Here is a 21,269-nt window from a genome sequence, read left to right on the forward strand (position 1 = left end):
TATAGGCAGATAATTATTACTAACCAATAACTTTAAATGAATAAAGACATAGTTTAAAGTCAAAATTCAGAATTATGTCACCTGAAAGGTACATTTTGAGATAGTCTACCAGATGTGATTCGTAGGATAATTTTATTATTATTTTCTATCTGGATTATGATTGACAACAACAAAAGTTTGATATCAAAATGACATATTTTGAAACGGAAAAAAAATAAATAAAAAATCCAATAAATATAGTGTGTGGTATTTTAATTATATCTGTAGAATCGAAAAAAATCAAAATTATGTACAATTTGTGAGAATTATATATATTATATAGTATATTATATATATAAAAAAAATTATTCGTTAGATTTTCCATAAATTTAATAGGTCAAAAACCGCCAAAATAGATCCATCAAAAATGGCCGTAAATTGGACAAAATAAATATTTTGAAGATCAGTTTGTGTGACAAACATTAATAAAAATATTAAATGGTAAATAATAAATATATTTTTAAAATTTAAAAAAAAAATGATTTACAATAAATAATGATATTTTACTTATATTACTATATATAAATATTTTATAATAAATAAACTTTCTTGATTTTTAAAATATCACATTATTTTTCTTTAAAAATATATAAATAAAGTTTTAAAAGATATATAATTAATAAAATAAACTATATCATGTGAGCTTGTTTTTTTTTGGCATTTTATTTGATTAGGAAAGAAATGGCGCTATTATTTTATATGAGCTCCCATACGTTTGAGGGCTAAGAATGCATTTTTAGCTTTCTAATAAATTTAAAAAAAATATTAAGATTATACCATTCAAATTTCATTCATTCATTTACACACTCAATCAATCATTCATTCATTTATGCATACATTCATTCATGACTTGATAACATGTGATTAAATGAATGAATATTTATTTACATTCCATTTTCTTCGAACCACGAATTTTTTGAGATTTCCTTTGGATAATAACTTTTCGGCTTGCGTCATCTTTATTTTTATTATTTTTATCGCATTGTAACAATTAGAACCAAAAATGATTTAAATTTCAAATTCAAACTTAAATTTAATAAAAAAATGCTAATCCGATTAAATACTCTAAGAAAAGAACCAAATTCCTGTAGAAATAATCTCAATTAGGGTTTCCAGGTGTAGTGGTACTACACTGTGTAAGACAATTCTACGTTAAAACCATTTTATCTCCCTTCCATCTTACTCTAAGAAAAGACCCAAATTCCTGTAGAAATAATCTCAATTAGGGTTTCCAGGTGTAGTAGTACTACACTGTGTAAGACAATGCTACGTTAAAACCATTTTATCTTCCTTCCATCTTACAGGCGCTAACATTTACGCTCACAATTATAAGAACTTTGAATAAAGAAATAAAATTTTAAATAAATTTCCATTTATGAGGAGGGGATATGGATAGGAAGAGAGATCAAAATACCCCGACAGTAAAAAACCGGATAACCCTGATCCCGATAGTCCCACGTGATCGAGGAGAACGTTGAATATCAAAATCTGGTTCTAAATTAAATTTCGGGCAAAAATGTGGATTGACACATGACAATAATCATGCCAAATAAAAATAAAATCGTGTCAACCCACAGGTCTTAGCTTGCTCATTATATAGGCTAAGTAAAATGCGTTCTTCCGCAAATTAATTTTCCATCCGTTACCTAGGCTTAAAATATTTGGGTCTGGTTCGGTTTTTTAATTTGTTAATGTTCAGTTTCAAAAAATTGATCTTTAAGACCCAGACCGGAAGTGTGACAATTACAATGTATACGAATTTGGTTTGTATTACATTTTTCATTTAAAAGGCAATATTAATTTTTTAAAATGAACTAACCGTCAACCAGGGGTGTTTTAAGCATTCCGAAGCTGTCATACGTTTTCTTTATAATAATAAAAAAAATAAGTGAGCAAAATATTATATATGAAAGACGGAAAGACAGAAGGAAGGAAGGAAGGAAGGAAGGAAGGAAGGAAGGAAGGAAGGAAGGAAGGAAGGAAGGAAGGAAGGAAGGAAGGAAGGAAGGAAGGAAGGAAGGAAGGAAGGAAGGAAGGAAGGAAGGAAGGAAGGAAGGAAGGAAGGAAGGAAGGAAGGAAGGAAGGAAGGAAGGAAGGAAGGAAGGAAGAAAAGATATAAAAAAAATCAATACTTATTTTTACATCTAAATATTTTATTGGTAAACAAATCTAGCAAAAAAAAATAAGGTTGGACCAGCGTCTACATGAGCGAAAGGGGTAGAAGCAGTTTGCATCCCATTTTTTGAGGGGGTAGGGGGTACGCTGCTTTAATGGGGGGTAGGATAAATTTTTTGGGGTTAGGGTTATCTATTAAATTTTGAGATTAAATAGGACGAAATTTATTGCTGTAAAAATTAATACTTTTATTATAGTTTTATTATATAATACAATTCATCGACCAAATCTATATATCGCAAACAATCGTACACATTGTTTTCCATATAAACTATCCTTTTAAACGTAATTTAAAAGGTTTAGATATTTTAGCAAGCTCATAATGCCATAATAATTAATTCATTGTTAAATAATGTAAGTTTTATTTGGATTTATTATCTAAAAAATAAATTCTTTATATTCACAAAATATCGATAGTTGGTAGTAGAGATAGATTAATTTAAGTTGTCCTTTATAAATTCTCTGAGAAGAGTATAAATATAAAAAGGTGAAAATAATGATAAAGAGACACCGCCGAAGGCGCCGCAAAGTTTTTAGTGGGGTAGGCAAAGGTTTCTGAAGGGTGTTTGCATCCAGTGAAAATCCTGTCATGTAGACGCTGGGTTGGACCAATGGCATTTAATCCTTACCTCGACTGACCGTTCATATATTAAAATGAATTTTGTAACGTGACTAAATTCAAATCAGCTGGGAAATACCATTTTGATTTTTCTCTAACAAGAATTTTTATAAAATCAAAAGAAACTTTGAATCTTCTTTTTAAAAAGTTTAGAATAAAACTTTAATTTAAATTGCTTAAACGGGAAATAAAAATGGCAGCCACCAGCTCTGATTTGTATTAATACCCATTGAATGACCCTAACCCACCCAACATAAGGAATCTGTAACTCAAGGAAATATTTTATTAATTGGAAGAAATATAGTCAAGGTTAAAACAATTAAAAGTCGGATTAAAGGTTAGAAAGATATTGGTTAGGGTTAATTAAGTTTGAGAGATATGGGTTAGAGTTAAGTTATATTAAAAATGGTTTTTAATAGAAAATTTATTCAAATCTGACAGGTCATGTGATTAAAAATTTTCCATGAGTTTGGCCATAATCCCATCGAAAAAGTCTAAGTAAAAGATTACACGTCAGTGGTTTGGACGTAAGTAGCCCTTTAAATTATACAGGATTAATTTTAATAAAGTAGTTAAATAAAATTATACTTCTGGTCCTTGAGGAGTAATTTTGAGATAAAATTTTTGGCGTTTTCCGATATTTCGTCGAAGCTTTCGTCTTCGAAATCCCACTCCAATTTTGTGACATTGGACAAGGTTTCGGCTTCGTTTTGTCCCATAAACGGTGACAATCCGGACAAACTTTTTTTTAAAAAAATGAAATAAAATCTGGAAAAGTCAATCATTATTTTGACATAAAACCTCGATTAGAGGTTACCCAACAATCTCGCCAAACCTTTTTTCCATCATTTAGGAGAAATCTCAATAATATTTGTTTAAAGATCAAATCCAAGTTTCTAAGTAACACTAATCTAAAGGTATTATACACCCTAATTTAATGATGCTTTAAAAAAAAAGAGTTAGAATTAAAAAGAACATATAAAAGAACCTTGCCCAACTAGTTGCTAAACGGTTAGATTTTTAAAAATGGCTAACCCATTATTTTAGCCAAAAAATATACCGGAAGCCTCGATGTCAATAGATGTCCAAATCTTTCTGCCCATCTATGAGCAGAATCTCCCAGGCTTTCTAATATTTTTTTTTGCCTAACATATTGGAATGATAAAGCTTAGGGTGGAAAATCCTACTAGGTTAAATTTACTAAGACAGCTGTCTCATCAACTCTTAGAAGAACTAAGAGTATCTCTAGTCCCCTTAATAATAGTGTATTGCTAACTAAATAGTGCTAAGTGTATGTATGATATAAAAAGATATCGAATCGATTCAAAATAAACAAAATTTGATGACTTACAGGACATATGTGATAATTCCTATACTCCAGAGGTCTGTGCCTTTCCCGATTTTGTCATAATTTATAACTTCGGGAGCTACGAATTCGGGAGTGCCGAACATGACTTTGATATCTTTGCTACCTTCTATCCGTCTCGCCAAACCAAAATCTATTATTTTGATTTGATTACCCGTTTGCGTTATGCATAGTATATTTTCGGGCTTCGAACATGTGTGTTTAATATTTAAAATTAAATTATCTATATATATATACTATATCTACGAATTTTTAGATATTGACAGGTGTCATATCATCCAATTGATTAAATATATCTGACATTTTTTATATATTTCGTGCCAGCCTTTCACTTTTTTCTCTCTCGAAAAACAAAACAACGTATGTTTTTTGTTAGAAAAAGTATATATAATATAATGAGCAGCTGTTCGAGGAAATTACTTTTAAATCGAGATGTAAAATATTTAACGAATGCATGAATTCAACACCCTCGCAAATTTGTCGCATGAACAGAACACAAGATCTTTCGGTTAAGTCAAATTCGTCATCTATGACCCTTTCGAACAACTCACCCCCGGTTATTCTAAAAACAAGAATTAATGAATAGTTTGATAAAAATTTACTTTCTTTCTTTCTTTCTTTCTTTCTTTCTTTCTTTCTTTCTTTCTTTCTTTCTTTCTTTCTTTCTTTCTTTCTTTCTTTCTTTCTTTCTTTCTTTCTTTCTTTCTTTCTTTCTTTCTTTCTTTCTTTCTTCCTTTCTTTTTATTTTAGTAGTAAAATTTGAATATATAATATACATGACATATGGAATATAGATATTCGTTCTACACCCGGTTTATAAAATATATATAAATAAAACTAACAGCTCGAGTATGAGAACCATAGTTTTTCCGTAGTCGTAGGCATCGTAGAGTTGAAGGAGTCGGCGATGTTGTAAGGATTTCATTATATCGATTTCGTTCTCGGTTTCCTTCCTGATTTGAGGACTCAGAATATCTATTTGCTTGCAAGCTAACCACTGATTCGTCTTTTTCTCTTTGCATTTATAAACTGTCCCAAATTTGCCCCTTGGGAAAAGACAGAGGTAATAATAATGATAAATGTAAATTTAACGTTTTTTTTTTACTTTCCGATCTCCTCCATAATATCGTAAGTCTGCGTGGGTTTTTCGTTTGTTTTAATGACTATGTTACGTTTTTGAAAAGGCACCTCTGTTTTAAAAATAAATTTAAAAAAACTATAAAATTTATCACTTCATATATCTTAAAGCGAACAATATTAAATAGAATATATTATTACGCCTTAATTATTCTCTTTAATTACTATTTTTGGTTGCCAAGCTATAAGCCGCCACAATAGCTTCTTCTTCTTTATTTTTACTTCTAATACGCTCATTACAGATTGATCCTGAAAATGATTAGAAACCACTTAAATACAATCCAAAACAATCCACTTAGCACTGCTTTATTTTTATTCCTTTCTAATCTTATAGGAATCATCAAAACCGCACCCATTTAAAAAAAAAAATTCACCATAGTAAAGTAAACGGACACATCTATAAAGTGACTAAAATATTTTTAGCGAGACTTAAAATTAATACGACTCACGTATAACCCTAACCCTAAAACCCTACCCTCTAACCCGAGTCCTAAAACTAACCCTAAAACCCTACCCTAACTCTAACCCTAGAACCCTAATCCTAAAACCCTACCCTAATCCTAACCCCAGAACCCTAGACCTAACACTAACCCTAAAACCCTACCCTAACTCTAACCCTAAAACCCTAGTCCTAACACTAACCCTAAAACCCTACCCTAACTCTAACCCTAGAACCCTAATCCTAAAACCCTACCCTAATCCTAACCCCAGAACCCTAGACCTAACACTAACCCTAAAACCCTACCCTAACTCTAACCCTAAAACCCTAGTCCTAACACTAACCCTAAAACCCTACCCTAACTCTAACCCTAGAACCCTAGTCCTAACACTAACCCTAAAACCCTACCCTAACTCTAACCCTAAACCTAACACTAACCCTAAAACCCTAACCCTAAACGAATATAAAATTATATAGGTGAAAGAATATTAAAAACAAATATTTATAAGGATGGCAAATTTATTGAATAAATAATAATTTTTTTTTTACCATATTCCTTTTCTATTTCACTGAGTAAAACTTTACTCATCGATAAAAAAAATCAGCTGTAATTTTTCTTTGCAAAGGATGGGTTAGAAGAATTTCGTTGTTTGCTTTAATTTGATTGGTTAGTTTTTTAAGCCTTGAAAAATTTTTGATTACGAAGAAAAAAATAATTGTTTTTTTATTATATATATATATATATATAAAACATAGGACTAAATATTAATATGGTTTTATGTCGCAAGTCTGATCTAAACGATGTTTATTTAAAACCAGTGGATTTCTAAAAAGTGTAATGGGAATATCTTTCCCCGATTACCATTTTTTTTCTCGTAGTTCTTTTCTCGGGTTCGGTTTCTTTAACTCGCAAACCGGTATAGGAGCGAATGAATAAGAACCTTTTGAAAATATTACTTCGGGATTGGTTGAATACCCAAAATAAAACTTAGAGATGTTCAAATAAAATTCTATTTTATTTGTTTAAATTGTAAATAAAAAAATTATTTATATTAAAGTAATGATAAACAATTCATTTTATAACACTATTTAATTAAAAAAATATATTTAAAAAAAAAAACAAATAATGAATGAATGATATATTAAAAATTTAATTTACATAATAATTTATGAAGAAAAACATCAAAAATGCATGTCACCCTAGAGATGAGTGAATGCTTAAAAAGATTGGAAACGGCTGGCGAAGGTAAAATCCTTCATTGAGGCCCCCCTTATGATTTAAATGAAATCGAGGGCCTCACTTCCGAATATGCCTAGGGTATTGGTAACGATTGGTAAATCAACACAGTGTTGGTGTGGTAAAAAAAAAAGGAATTTTGATTCCTCATTGGCTGTTAGATAATATTATAACCATAAACACATCTCCCATCAAGTCTACAAAAAAAAAACTCCCAGAGAATTCTAGAATATTAAATGCTAATCCTAAATTTCTTAGACCCCGCCAAAAATCGTCCACTTGAACACGTGACACGAGTTGCACATATTGTAATATAGCAATATAACTCAAGACACATAGCAATAAACTCTACGATGATATGATTTACGCGACAAATGGCAAATGATTTGAGTTTTTTTTAAAAAATCGCGACAACTAGCTTTTGGCGACCTCAAGTCGCGCGCGCGATCGGTAACTATAAATACGATGTGGAAATATGACTGATTACAATTTACTCTTTCTAAGAAAAGAAAAGAAAAGAAAAAAGAAAAGAAAAAAGAAAAGAAAAAAGAAAATTACTATAAAGATAATTGCCATAAGGAAGATATTTTTTTATAACCCGGCAGAAGGTCGTGGTTTATTTAAAAACTATACTATTTGAACGATAAGCTACACTACAAAAGCCGGGTTTAATATTTTAAAATTTTGATCAAGTCATTATTAAACCAACTAGAGTTGCCAAATACCTGGTTTTAATCATAATATATAAATAATAAATATTGTATTATTATTTTCTAATTTTATATTAGTTTAAACTTTAAAAAAAAATGTATATAAAAGGATTATAAAATCAATTATTTCAAAGAAAAAAAAATACAATTTAATCCAGATGTGACAAATAAGTTAAAATTGAAAAAAAAAAAAATTGATTTTAAAAGGAAGCGAGGAAAAAGGAGGGAATGGAATGAGGAAAATTTTTTTTAATTTAATATTCTTTTATCTTTAAAGATGAATGCTGTGTATTTTTTACGTGTAAGAAAACTTTTAACCAGATAAATTTAATTGCCGAATCATTTTAAATTATAATAGTATATAGCAGCTAGTCCTGTACGGATAGATCTGAGTCTAAAGACCTTCCTCTAGAATTGGTTGGAGTCTAACAAATTTCTAAATTAAAGATCGATGGATTTTTTTTTGGGGGGGGGGGGGGAAATCTCGGTTTCGATCGTCGAGTTGATTCGACCCAGGGCTCTAGTCTGAAAGACTAAACTCCTCACCTGATCTCGGTGTAGCTAAACGCTATGGCTACTGTCACTGCCACTATCCAGAAATGTAGCGCGCAAAAATTTAAAGCTACTTTTCAAAAAAAAAAAAATAAGAGCGGGAATATTATCGGTTGCATGATCATCTTATTGGTCGATTTTATATTTAAAATAGCAAATAAAAAGGCTTTGTTTTTAAAAAATTGTATAAAAAATATCGATAATCCGAAATTTAACTGTAAAATAATATTTAGACATTATTTATAATGTAACAGATTATTATATTTCATTTAAAATTAGCCAAGTGGCGTAACTAAAGTTTTTCAAAGAAAATATAAGATCACTCTCTAATTCGTAATTATTAATATTTATTCATTCATTCCTTCATTCCTTCCTTCCTTCCTTCCTTCCAAAAAAAATAGTTATATACATAACAAATAACGAGTATAGGGATAAGAATTGAACGTCTCGGTTAACCAATTTATTAAACGAATACCAAATTTTTATTAACCTATTTCATAAAATATATGTTGAATTTTCAATCCCGCCCCCCCTCTCCTCTTTCAGATTTTTCTCAAATTTATATAAGAGTTATATTAAATATTTTAGCCCTTTAACCCCAACGGCTGAGATATGGGTTTCTAAAGGTCGATTGGACCAAATGTGGCTTCATTTAATTTTAAATATATTTGGATATTATAATTTGAGCTACGAGCATCATTCAAATTTCTTTATATAGCCCATAGACCTTCAAAGTTATTATAACGTCAAAATATTGTGTTCAAAAAAAATATTAAATGAAAACCGGAAATGGTGATAAAATCAAATTGGCATTTTATTAATTTTTTTTTTTATGTAATTAGATTATGGGATCATGAATAAAGTAAGCAAATTTTCAAGTTGGGAGATCAAGTTGAGGAAATCATGCCATTTTATATTATTAAGTGGTGTTGCTAAACGGCTCTATTCGAGCCGATTCTTTGAAGACGGCTAAGTCAATACTTTAGCCAGAAAAATATTACCTCTGCCTCGAGACGAGATTCCCTTGAGACCGCTAATAGATTTTCCAAATCTTTTGAGCATTTTAGCAAAATCTTTAGGCTTGAGAACAATATTCTTTCAGGATAAAACATTAAGTTCTTTCTTTCTTTCTTTTTTTCTTTTCATTTTTGAATTATAATTTATTGATGATCAAAATTCAAATTTACGATATATTGAGTAAAATCAATAATTGATAATTTAAACTTTATAATTTCATTTTCCAGGAAGTGGAACAAAAAGCAGGAGAGTTTGGTCTCTTTTGAACAAGATATTTATTTTTTAAAATATTCATCACCATTTTACATTACAAGTAATTAATACCAGTGATGATTGGCATTTGTAAAAATTCAATGAATCCAAGGTGTTTGATATATGATTCCTCATATGAACGCTTGGAGGTATAATATAGTTCTCTTTCCGATAACCTTTTGGTAACGTTTGCCATGAGCGATTTCCGCTTTTGATTCCAAAATCAAGTTCCGTGAATGGCTCAGATTATGAATCTTATTCATATTAGTGAGCTGCATCGGGCCGGATTTTTCGAACCGGGCCGGGTTTAGGCCGGGTACGGGTCTGGCCCAATTTTGCAGATGTTTAATTCATATATTGAGTATACTATTAGTGTTGAAACATCCCGATTTAGATTTTAGCCAAATTAATATTATAATAAACTTTTATATCTTGGAATATAATTCCACTAGGATCTCATGAAATGAGTATTCTCTTCAATTTGATTTCTCTCTTCTCTCTTTTTTTTTTTAAAAAAAAACCTAAATTGGTATAAAAACGGGGTTTTACCAGGAATCGTATTCAACTTATTTTTAATCGGAATTATAGAATTTTCTTTGGAGTCTTTTGCTATACTTGCCAAAGGATTGCGACTTAGAAAAATTCTTTCCTGTTTTCTCCTCACAAAGATTTTTATGAAATCGTCAATATCTGGAATTAATTCTTTTATTAACAAGCACAGTATAACAGGAATTAGGCATGCGCTACTGGCTGAACCACTTTATCCACCCCTATCTTCCCTAATTGGAACACCCCTCATCATCTACAGATTTAGCAATTTCGCTTATAATGATTTCGCGTTCGTCGTTTAATATTTGAAATTATCTTGTGGAAAAAAATAAAAAATTTACAACATACATAATTTCTTTATTATTTTTTTTTAAAACGAATTTTATCGTTATAATTGATTGACTGGTTAATCAATCCAATGAAGTCCATTTCTGAAGCCTTCACCGTATGTTTATTCCAAAATGGCGAGAATTATAGGAAACGATAACCCCCCCCCCCATCCTCCACCCCACCTTAACAATTAACAAATATTTATTATACGGTATACCTCGTGACCCTGGACCAATGACATACAATAATAACTAGACCGACGATGCACTGATTATTAAAAGTGTACATCAAAGAAAACAGCTGGGGACACCATTTTGATTACCCGTATCGTTCTTAAAAATTTTTAAACGAGAAACCAATTTATTCCTACGCCTGACGCAAACTTTATTAAAAGAAATTGCCTACCATATGGGTTACCAAAATGTCGGCTCCAGCTGATTTTGCGCTCAACGACTCTTTCAAATGCATCATTATGAATGCATCTTCGGGGTTCGGACCAAGTTGAAATTTTGCCAATTTATTAATTAGTCCTATATCATCTTATATATATATATAAAAAAAAATTTAAGAGAGAAAAAAAAATGGTCGATTCGATGTCGCCATTATTTCTGGGTTTTTTGACATTCCCATTTTTTTTAAACAATATTTAGCTCTACCATTAGGTTATATAAATAAATTTGAACGACGCTTGTAGCTCAATTATTTCGAGGGAGCGCATTGTCCCGAATATGCCTCATTTTTCTAGAGCTTCAGAACCTTCAGAAGCCCGTATCTCAGCCGATGTCTGAGGGAGTCGGGTTGAAACTTATGTCATCGATTTATATAACCATATTTTTCTAACTTTTTTAAACCCCCCCCCCCCCCCCCTGCTTCCTAATCCTAAGTTAACGTTTCCGAGAAGGGGTTCGGGTCTCGAGATGGATTCTGAGCCTCATTAGAAATCTGTACTCTCAACCTGATTTACAAAAAAAGAGTTTTTTAGAATATTCAGAAGAATAACAATATCATTATACTCAAATAAAACACATGGAAGATTTTCAAAAAAAAAAAAAAAATTGTATCAATTATCTTATAAATCCGCGGAAAAAAAATATATTTTAAATTTATGTGTCATTTAAAAAAATAAAATAAAAATATTTAAAAGAGAATTGGCATCGATCGCCAAATCTAAAATCATATGTCCCTAAATCAAGACGAAAAAAAAAATAATATAATTTTTCTATTTTCAAATGTATATAGCCATCCACAAAAAAAAGCTTATTTAAAATCTGTTATATAAATGCAAAAACAGAAGAATATAAAAACTAATCACTTTATTAATTACTATTAAGTTGACGCAAAAAAAAACAATATTTCCGCCAGTAGGTAATAAACGTTATAAAATAAAGAGAAAATAAGTATGAAAGAAAAGAAAGAAAGTAAGTAAGTAAGAAAGAAAGAAAGAAAGAAAGAAAGAAAGAAAGAATTTTTAGTCATAGCTGAGTTTAACGCAAAATTTATCCATTTAAATATATTATATGTATTTTTTTTTTTCAAAAAATCAATTCATAGCGGGCAAAATTGTTTGTGTAAGTTGGTACAAAGTAAAATGTTAAAAAAACCGTTATAATATTTGGTATCCGAAACTGAGCCCTTAAACCAAATAGTCCGCACGAATTAAGCCTTTCAAAACCGGTTATAATTAGCGGCTTATCCGAAACTTATACTAAAATCGAAACCTTCTATAACTTCTAAGCATTTTTTGAGGTCAATTAAATTTAAAACGGTATTTTAATGTTTTTTTTACATAACAAATTGGAGATTAATCCAGTGGCATAAAAGTCACATAGGTATAAGGCTTCCAGAAAATCGAATTCTTATATGTAAGAATCAAATAACGTATTCTAACGTCGAAATTTATATCTCCCCTCCCCCCCCCAAAAAACACAACTAATTTATCATATAATTTAATTTTACGACAACATAAAACGGACAAATTTCAAAGATTTTATTGGACCATAACGTTAGATTTCGGTACTATAATAATTTTGATAAAAATAAGAAAAGTCACTCTTTTACAAAGGCGCATGCGCATAAAGTTTTTAAATTGTTTGTCATTTTTGAATCATGAGATGACGATTTCTGATAATCATATTTCTGCCTATATATATATATTAAAAAAAAGGGATGTAAAAGTGTCACATAAATACGAGACAAATAAAATATTTAACTGCGTTTAATTTTAAGTTTGATTAATTTGCGTCAAACGAATAATTTCAAAATATTTACTAATATATTTTCATTTCAAATGAAACAAACTTTCTTGTACAATTGTTTAACTTGCTGCAGACACGTAATTAGCGGCTGGGAAGGAGCTAGTTCCCTTCAGCGAGAATTTGCCTGTATTACGTAAATATCATTTTGCTAATATAAAATTTACTCTCTACACCCTCCCCCCCCCCATACATACCCCCAAAAAGAATTTATACAATATATATATATATACCTATAAAGAAGAATTATTAGTTAAAAGTTTAAATTACTTTTTAAAAATAACGACTTAATGATTCAAAATTTTTAGAAAAAAAAGGAGTTTAAATAGGCAGAGATATACAGTAAGCGGACCTAAGGACACCCAATAAAATTTATAGCGGAAAGCCCCACCCTAATAGTGACCCCCCCCCACCCGGTTAATCTTGGATACGGTTAATGTTTTAAAAACAAATATCGGTTACTGGTAATTTAAAGCGATCGCCCGCTTATGTCAAATTTTAAAACGAATTCTCGTCGAAATAAACCAACCATTTAATTTTAGCAACCGGAAACGGAAACCGTAACCGTTATAAATTTTAGCGGTTTTGGTGAAACGGAACCGCAAACTAAACAAAACGGTTCGGATACCTAGGTTTTTTTGTGTACTTGACCAATATTCTCTAATTAATTATCCTAATTTTTTTTAAGAAAAGGCTTTCATTTTCTATATTATTTTTTTTAAAATTGTCACTTATCCATCTATCACGAATTTTTTTCGATAAGTTTAAGAGTCAACACGCTTCTTTTACTATCAGATCAGCATCAGTAATCGGCAGTGCTAATGAGTCATTCGCGTGCGACAAATTTTAGTTTTTTTTTCCTCTCCTAGTGGATAAATTAAACTTGCATTTCTTTTAAATCTTCTCGCGTTACATATTAAACAAAAAAAATATTGCCAAAATCCGACCTTCAACTTCATCGTGGCGCGGAGAGTGGCAACGTCTTTTGGCGGCTAATGAAGGTCTAATAGGTTCCCTGTGGTCTGGGTCTAGAATAGGATCACCGTTCTCTTCGACGGGGTGTAAAAACCAAGGGAGTTGATGTCAGGAAGGGCATTCAATTGTAAAAAAAAACCTTTGCTACAAAATTTCCTAATGAATAAATCGGAGGGAAAACTGGCCAACCTTGGTTAAGAGATGAAGATTTATATATATAGATAGGTTTTTTAGATCGTTAAAGCCCTGTTAGCAGACCTATTCTCTTTAGTGTCCAAGCGATCAAATCTGGGAATCGCGTTTTGTTTTTTCATGAAGATTTGGAAAACCACCAAAAAAATAATAATTTAAAATTTAAGTCGAGTTTCGGAATTAGGTTTAAAATAATTTTTTTTTAGAATCAAAATTCGAATTCGAACGAGACAGAGAGAATGTCGGTTTGACGGATTCGAACTCGAATCCGGTGCCGAGTTTTGTAGCTTTCCCAACCGACTAGTCCTAATAGAAAGAAAGAAAGAAAGAAAGAAAGAAAGAAAGAAAGAAAGAAAGAAAGAAAGAAAGAAAGAAAGAAAGAAAGAAAGAAAGAAAGAAAGAAAGAAAGAAAGAAAGAAAGAAAGAAAGAAAGAAAGAAAGAAAGAAAGAAAGAAAGATATTCCTATTATTTTTAAATAATAATGATTCAAAATGCATAGTAATGAGAAGTCATTAAATTCGTAAAAATAAATAAATAAAAATTAAGCATAATGAAGATCGGTGCTTTAAATTTCCCAAAGAATCGTAAGAGATTAGAGACGTTAAAGTGGAATAGCAAAGAGGATGAACTCCGATGTCAGGCGAACAACATTAATAATGTGTGTAGTATATCATCCCGATAAGAATTAGACACAACTATTATATATATTCGTAACGAATAGTGTTGTTAAACGGCTCGTTTTGAGCCGATTTTTAAAAACGGCTAACTCACTATTTCAATCCAGACTGAAGATTTAGCTTATAGAAGGAACAAAAGTCTAGCCATATATTATCGAAATCTCGGAGGCTTAGGCAATATTTTTTCCGGCTAAGATATCGAGTCAGCCGTTTTAAAAAATCGGCTCAAACCGGGCCGTTTAACAACACTAGCTTAACGAATTGCGAAATATTTTTCTTAATTCCTGATAATAAATTTTTCAATATTTAGTAAGGAATGTATAATTAAAACTTCTAAAAGTTCTCCTATTTTTTTTTTTTAGGATGCGATTTAACCGGTATGATTGATATATTTTTAATTATTTTACAATACAATACAAGAGGTGCCATTTGCACGAACCGGCCCGACACCGGCCCGGTTTTTATATTTTCAGGGCCGTCCCACCCCGGATTATAAAAAATTAAAATCCGGCCCGGCCCGTGGCAATGTATATTGTTTGTAAAATGGGATGTGAAATCCGTAATTGATTCTTAGATCTCCTCGAATTAAAATCATTTCGAGGGCGGCGATTTTTAAAAAATAATTTTTCAATTTCCAATTTAACCGGAAATGTATGAATCAGGTGTAGAGCGAGCATCTATCCTCATAAAAAAAAATTAATATATAAATTAAGAAATAGTTTTTAAAGTTCAAAAGCAAAAATTGTTTAAAATTCAAAGTGCTGGTCAAATCGGGCAAAAATTGGAGGAGGGGTGGGTTATAATTATTTATCAATTACTTAGTGGGGAAATATAGAAACTGTCGATTCTTAGCACCCCCCTAAATTAACATTTCCACCGCGTTTATTTGGCCACTAGGAAAATAAAAATTGGAAGAGTTAGTAGGGGGGGGGTGATGTATAAAATTATTTAGCGTAATCGCATTCACTGTGAATGTGAGGTGAGTAAGTCAAAACATGATAATCTAATCTTTCTTTCTTTCTTTCTTTCTTTCTTTCTTTCTCTCTTTCTATATTCCTAAATTTATTTGGGTTACGAAATTTTATTTATAATGATTATAAATTAATTTGAAAAAAAATAGGCCGAAACACGTGAATTACTCGAAAGCTAGAAAATATTTTTAATGGACGTTAGATATTTTTAAAATTGAAACGACAAGCCTTCTTAGCATTCTATAAGTGAGTGATTAATAATGCATTTGAAAACGTCGTCTAATGCTAAATCAGCTGGAGCCGCCATTTTGGTAACCCATACAGTAATTATTCTCGGGTTAAAAAACGATACTATTAAATCGATAACTCGCTTCCTTGTTATCTCGATGATCAGGGCAATTCTTTAATAAAGATGGCGTCAGCCATAATTAAATTGGCTTCTCGTTTTAAATTTTTTTAATAATTTTATAAGTAACCAAAATGGCGTCCCCAGCTGTTTCTCGCGAGATGTGAACTTTTAATGAATGCGTCGTCACAGTCTAGGTATTATTACATGTCACATTGCCTTAACCTTATCCAGGCAGGAGTATAATGAACGTTATTTTTTTTTTGTACGAGTATAATAAATTTCTCGGTTATGGAGGGAATGCCTGGTTTTGGGCGTATTGCTAAAGTTGGACTGACAGGCGTCTAACTGAAATGAAAATTCGATTTACACTGATGTGGGAGTTAGTGCGAATTAGTAAGCTTAAAAAAAATATAGCAAAAAATGATCCCATTTTAGTTAGACTTTTATTAGAAGAGATTAAAGAAAGATTTTGAATTTTTGGAAATTAACTTAGAAAAAAAAAACAAACAAAAAAAACATGTTTTTTTTTTAAAATACGTATTAAGCTTTTTACGATCCAAAAAAACAATATTCTATAATGTCACTGATGGAGAATGATTTATAAAATATTGATAATAATATTTTGGATCATTAGAACAAATATATTTCCAATAAATTTTATCTTCCTAAATTTTTTTTATCTCATTTTTAATTCCCTCTCTTCTCTCTTCTATATCATTCCATTTAGGAAAAAAAAATTGAATAAAACAATGTTTCAAAATTTTATAAAGATAAAAGATAAGGATGAAAAAAGTTATAAAATAAAATTTAAAAAAAACTATAATATTTTTCTTGTCATTTTTTCTAAATTTTTTGCAATAAAAATTATATATTTTTTTAAAAATTTTTCAGGATCAAGGTTAAATAGTTTGAAATTTTTTAAAATTCAATAATAAATTTTTATTTTGAAAAATTAAAAAAAAAAGAGAGAAGCAAATAAAACAAAATAAAACAAAATTTTATAAGTAATAAATAAAAATAATTAAAATTTGAGATGGAAAATAACTGATTCATGGGAAGCAAGAGAGCTTTGAAGCTTCCTTAGAATCGTGAACAATGGATTCCAACTGATATTGTGCAGACATCTAACCTTTTGGCCAGCTCTCAAACAAATAACTGATTCATGGGAAGCAAGAGAGCTTTGAAGCTTCCTTAGAATCGTGAACAATGGATTCCAACTGATATTGTGCAGACATCTAACCTTTTGGCCAGCTCTCAAACTGCTTTAGCCAAGTTATTAGGTCTAAAAAAATAGTCTTATCATTAAGTTGCGGGTTAAACCTTCAATTTTTTTTAAGGGGATAATCTTGACCACACCATATTGGAGTTTGGTCATCGTTGGGTGATTTAACATAACTATAATTAGTCAAATTTTCGTATTAAAAGTCAATAATTTAAATTAAACTAGGCTGGGGAAAGTATTTTGTATTTCTTTTAATATATTAATTGTTATTATAAATCGATGAGTATATAAGGCATTTATTAAAAATGAATAATATTAGGTGTTAAGAAGTAGTGTAATTAAAACGCGTCCATTTTTAAAAATGGCTAACCCAATATTTTAGCCATAATAGCCCAAGTGATTTCGTTAATCTGCCAACTATGAGTGTATTTTTCTAAAAGTGACCAGATACATTTGAAGTTACATTCCAAAATATGTATAATCACACTAATATATTTGGCAAAAAAAAATGTAAGTAGAACTAAATATGCATATAATTTTGAAATCTGGCTTTGAAAAAAAGTTAAGGCTCTCAATATTTTTTAACAGAACTCTTTAGAACCCCTCCTCATCCCCTTTGAACCAATTAACCCCGAGCCCTCCTTCCCCGATGATTCTAATATACAAGTTTTTTTTAAAAAAATTTTTGGTCGGTTTGACAAGTTATATATATGAAAAAAAAATGAGCATTCTTGGAGGAATATTGCCTTTCCATCCCATACAGAATCATTGATATTTGTTTTTATAAAAAATTTTTAAATCGCCGTTAAAATTAGATACTTAATTTGATTATAAAAACTTATACATCATTGTCCCATATATTTTGTGTCTGCATGAAAAAAGGGTTAAAAAAAAATTTCCGCTATTTTAAAGCCATCTAGTGATGTTAAATCACCTAACTTTGAACAACTCCAATATGGCGTGGTCAAGACTATACCCTAAAAAGTTGACTTAGATGTCTAGGTTTAGCCTCGACTTAATGATAGAGACTAACTTGGCTAAGCCGTTTTAGCGCTGGCCAAAGTTAGATGGGGTGCACAATGGACGCTTCATATTATTCTAAAGGTTCCACCAATCATCGCAGTATGATGGGCATCCTCGCCATTCAATTATGATATAATATAAATCCTTATAGAAGCATCAATAGCTTCAATAAGACCAAAAATCTCTTCTTCTTCTTCTTCACCTCTGAATCCGTTGCCCCCCCCCTATCTCGTTCCCAGGAAATGTGGATAACGACCGTTTATTAAGATATTAAGGAGAAAATAAAATATTCAGAGATCAGAATTAGATTGTATTGTTATCCAGAAATCTTAGCACCGGTTATGGAAAAATCCAGAATATAATTTATTTCTTTTTTTTCTTGGTGTAATTTTATTTTGCGGTTTTTTTTAATATACGTTTAAAAAATTTTTCATTATAATTCAAATTTTTTATATTTAATCTTTCTTTCTTTCTTTCTTTCTTTCTTTCTTTCTTTCTTTCTTTCTTTTCTTTCTTTCTTTCTTTCTTTCTTTCTTTCTTTCTTTCTTTCTTTCTTTCTTTCTTTCTTTCTTTCTTTCTTTCTTTCTTTCTAGTTATAAATAATCTTATATAAACGTGGTATTTATTTTTAATATCAATAAAAGACAAAAGACATAAAAAATTTTAATACAATAAACGGATGTCAAAATATGGTAATCATTTATTTATATATATATTAACATCAACGCAAAATATCAAAATATTTAAAATTTTCTTTGGCCAATTGATAAAAGCCTATATTCTCTAAAGGAAAAAATTTCCCGGTATAAAACTAGCAATTCTAATAGTATGGCTAATACCATTATACCATTATATCTTTCCAAAGATAACCGATTTTTTTTAGAATATTAGAAACTTTAAAGGTTAAATCATATCAGTGCAAATATAATTTTATTTAGACTTGACCCTTTAATCTTATATTATATAAATATTAAATATTAGATGCGTTTTTATTCAAATGCAATGGACTGACTCAAAGATAATCATAAATTAGAAAGCTAAACCTAAAAAAAAATCGATTTAGATAGTTGAGGCAAAATCAATTTAAGAGAATTTCTCTTCTTTTAATAAACCATGTCAGCCACAAAATAAAATATGTGCCCGATTGCTGGAGTTTTATCCTAAGGATATATCATATTTCCATCTTTAAGAGTATATCGTTATCTCTTGTATATCGGTGTCGATATCAAGATACTTTTGAAAAGTATTTCTTTAGAGGATTTTGCACAAGTATAGTGTAAATATTAGTATTTTAATGTATATATCGCTCGAACCAAGATCGGTTAGTGGCTTAGGGGAGGGGATCCAAGGAGAATTAAGTTCCTGAAGAATAGCCGATTTCCTCTTTTTATTAATCAGTATTATTTATTTATTTTTTTTTAAATAGATTTTTATAATAATTTCTAGAACTTTGCGTCCTGCCTAATTTCCTACATACATCCCACGTGACTTCTTATTTTTGGGGAATTAATCCAATAATATCCGAGCCAGTTCTGGAAAAAAAAATCATCTAGAATATCTATTCAATATTCCTCGTTGGAATATTTCTTACCCTCATCTATTTAAGCCTCATCTATTTAAGTCTATAAGTATTTACTGATTACTTTTATTCGAGGATTTATAAGCACACCTTAAATATCAAAAATAATCATGGGGTCTTTAGAGTCAGATAGTACAGTCTAAATCCTATATTTATTTAAAGAACTGAAGTTTATTTGGAACTACTTTTCTATTTTAGCTAATATACTCATTTACTAAAAACACGTGAATATGGGTGGCGCATAATTCAACACCTCTTAAACTTTACATCTGTTTTACAAGGTTTGTCGATAATTATATGGAGGATGGACCTTCATATAATTCTTCGCTCATTTTTGAGCAGGTCTGTGAGCAACGTGCAAGATAAGATAAGATAAAAGAGGCTATATTTTATAATTTGGCTAAAGTCCGCCCAATCCCCGTTCGGTTTAATTATCGTTTGGGGATATTGACCAATAATATGATTCCAATACCATAAATTATTCGTATTTGTAAACAACCAATGAAAATAATTTTCTATTCATAATCATAACAAACAATGGGCTTATCTGATTGGTCCATTGTTTTTATAAAAAAAAATCGAAATCACCTTTAAATGGTCCAGTTATGTCGTCGGCCTAGAAATTTGGAGTGTTGCGCTTGCGCAATCGACGTTTAAAGTTTTAAAATCAAATATAGGATTTTGAAGGAGCTATAACTTTGGGCAAAAATTAGCACGTATAACTCAAAACATTTTGAAAAAGTCGAGTGGAGTGGAGCTCTCCAAATTCTAGACCGACTATGTGACAATTAATTTATATGATCTAACCTGGATGAACGATTCCTGCTTCCGATGCGATAAGAAATAACGGGATTCCTAAAAGGAATTTATAATATCGAATTAAATGATTAAATATAATATTTTCGCAATAAAGTTTTGTTTGTTTGTGCCAAAGACGAAGAGAAGAGCTACTAATGTCAAAAAATTTTAAATTTTGACAAAAAAATGTTCTTTTTATTAATTAAAAATATTTTATTATTTTAATTTTAATATTTAATTTTTTTATTTAATTATTTTTTAACCAAAAATAAACCAATCAATAAATAAATAAAATAATAATATCGGAAACAAAAACAAATCAATAAATAATTTAGTTGAACTTGAACTTATTGAACATACTAATTTTTTTTATAAATAAAGTTATAGATTTAAGGATTGTAAGGATTAATCAATCCTCAATTCCTCTGTTCACAATATTTAATACGTTAAAGATAATAATAAATTTAATTATTTATCGAAAAATCACCCTAGTGTGTGATTTGGAAAAATACAAAGATATTTTATATTCATTTAATTATTAAATTTTAATGTTGAAAACATTTTTAAAAAAATTGTGTTTGGAAACATAAGGTCATAAACATAATTAAAATCATGTTACAAATTATGAATTTACCAATAATTGTTATTATATTACACGTTGTAAGCATCTGACTCTTGGACTTGTTTGTTAATTCATTTAATAATAATGTAGTAATCATTTTTTTTTATACGTGTGTGATTTTGATTGATCTACGAATATCAAATTTTTTAAAAATAGTTTAAACCTATTATTTTATATCTATAAATA

The 21,269-nt window shown here is 29.9% G+C and overlaps 1 protein-coding gene across 3 annotated transcripts; it reads right to left on the minus strand.

Annotated features, from left to right (window-relative positions):
• Positions 1-592: 592 nt before the first annotated feature.
• LOC135927533 (myosin light chain kinase, smooth muscle-like) lies at positions 593-20,644 on the minus strand. Of its 3 annotated transcripts, none has more exons than XM_065463572.1 (12): positions 20,471-20,644; positions 12,721-12,801; positions 12,481-12,562; positions 6,325-6,457; positions 5,305-5,389; positions 5,042-5,245; positions 4,620-4,761; positions 4,185-4,384; positions 3,422-3,574; positions 1,859-1,904; positions 928-996; positions 593-783 (listed from the first exon to the last, which is right to left on the minus strand). In XM_065463572.1, exons 4-12 carry the CDS (start codon positions 6,362-6,364, stop codon positions 730-732), a joined length of 993 nt encoding a protein of 330 aa, XP_065319644.1. In that variant the 5' UTR covers positions 6,365-6,457; positions 12,481-12,562; positions 12,721-12,801; positions 20,471-20,644; the 3' UTR covers positions 593-729. The 3 variants fall into 3 exon arrangements, with proteins under 3 accessions (XP_065319644.1, XP_065319643.1, XP_065319642.1); XM_065463571.1 differs by having other exon boundaries at positions 12,473-12,562; XM_065463570.1 differs by lacking the exons at positions 12,481-12,562; positions 12,721-12,801.
• Between the last annotated feature and the right edge of the window lie 625 nt (positions 20,645-21,269).

The sequence above is a fragment of the Gordionus sp. m RMFG-2023 genome, chromosome 3, assembly GCF_954871325.1.
Source record: "Gordionus sp. m RMFG-2023 chromosome 3, tfGorSpeb1-WG-v2, whole genome shotgun sequence".
In the NCBI taxonomy this organism is placed as follows: domain Eukaryota; kingdom Metazoa; phylum Nematomorpha; class Gordioida; order Chordodea; family Parachordodidae; genus Gordionus; species Gordionus sp. m RMFG-2023.

Excerpts from the sequence above, each read along its gene's own strand:
- LOC135927533 (XM_065463570.1), bottom strand. The coding sequence starts at position 6,364 with ATGAGTAAAGTTTTACTCAGTGAAATAGAAAAGGAATATG. Across the intron at positions 5,390-6,324 it reads TGAAATAGAAAAGGAATATG|AGGTGCCTTTTCAAAAACGT; the intron begins GTAAAAAAAAAA and ends TTTTTAAAACAG. Across the intron at positions 3,575-4,184 it reads GGAATTATCACATATGTCCT|TTTGTCCGGATTGTCACCGT; the intron begins GTAAGTCATCAA and ends TTTAAAAAAAAG.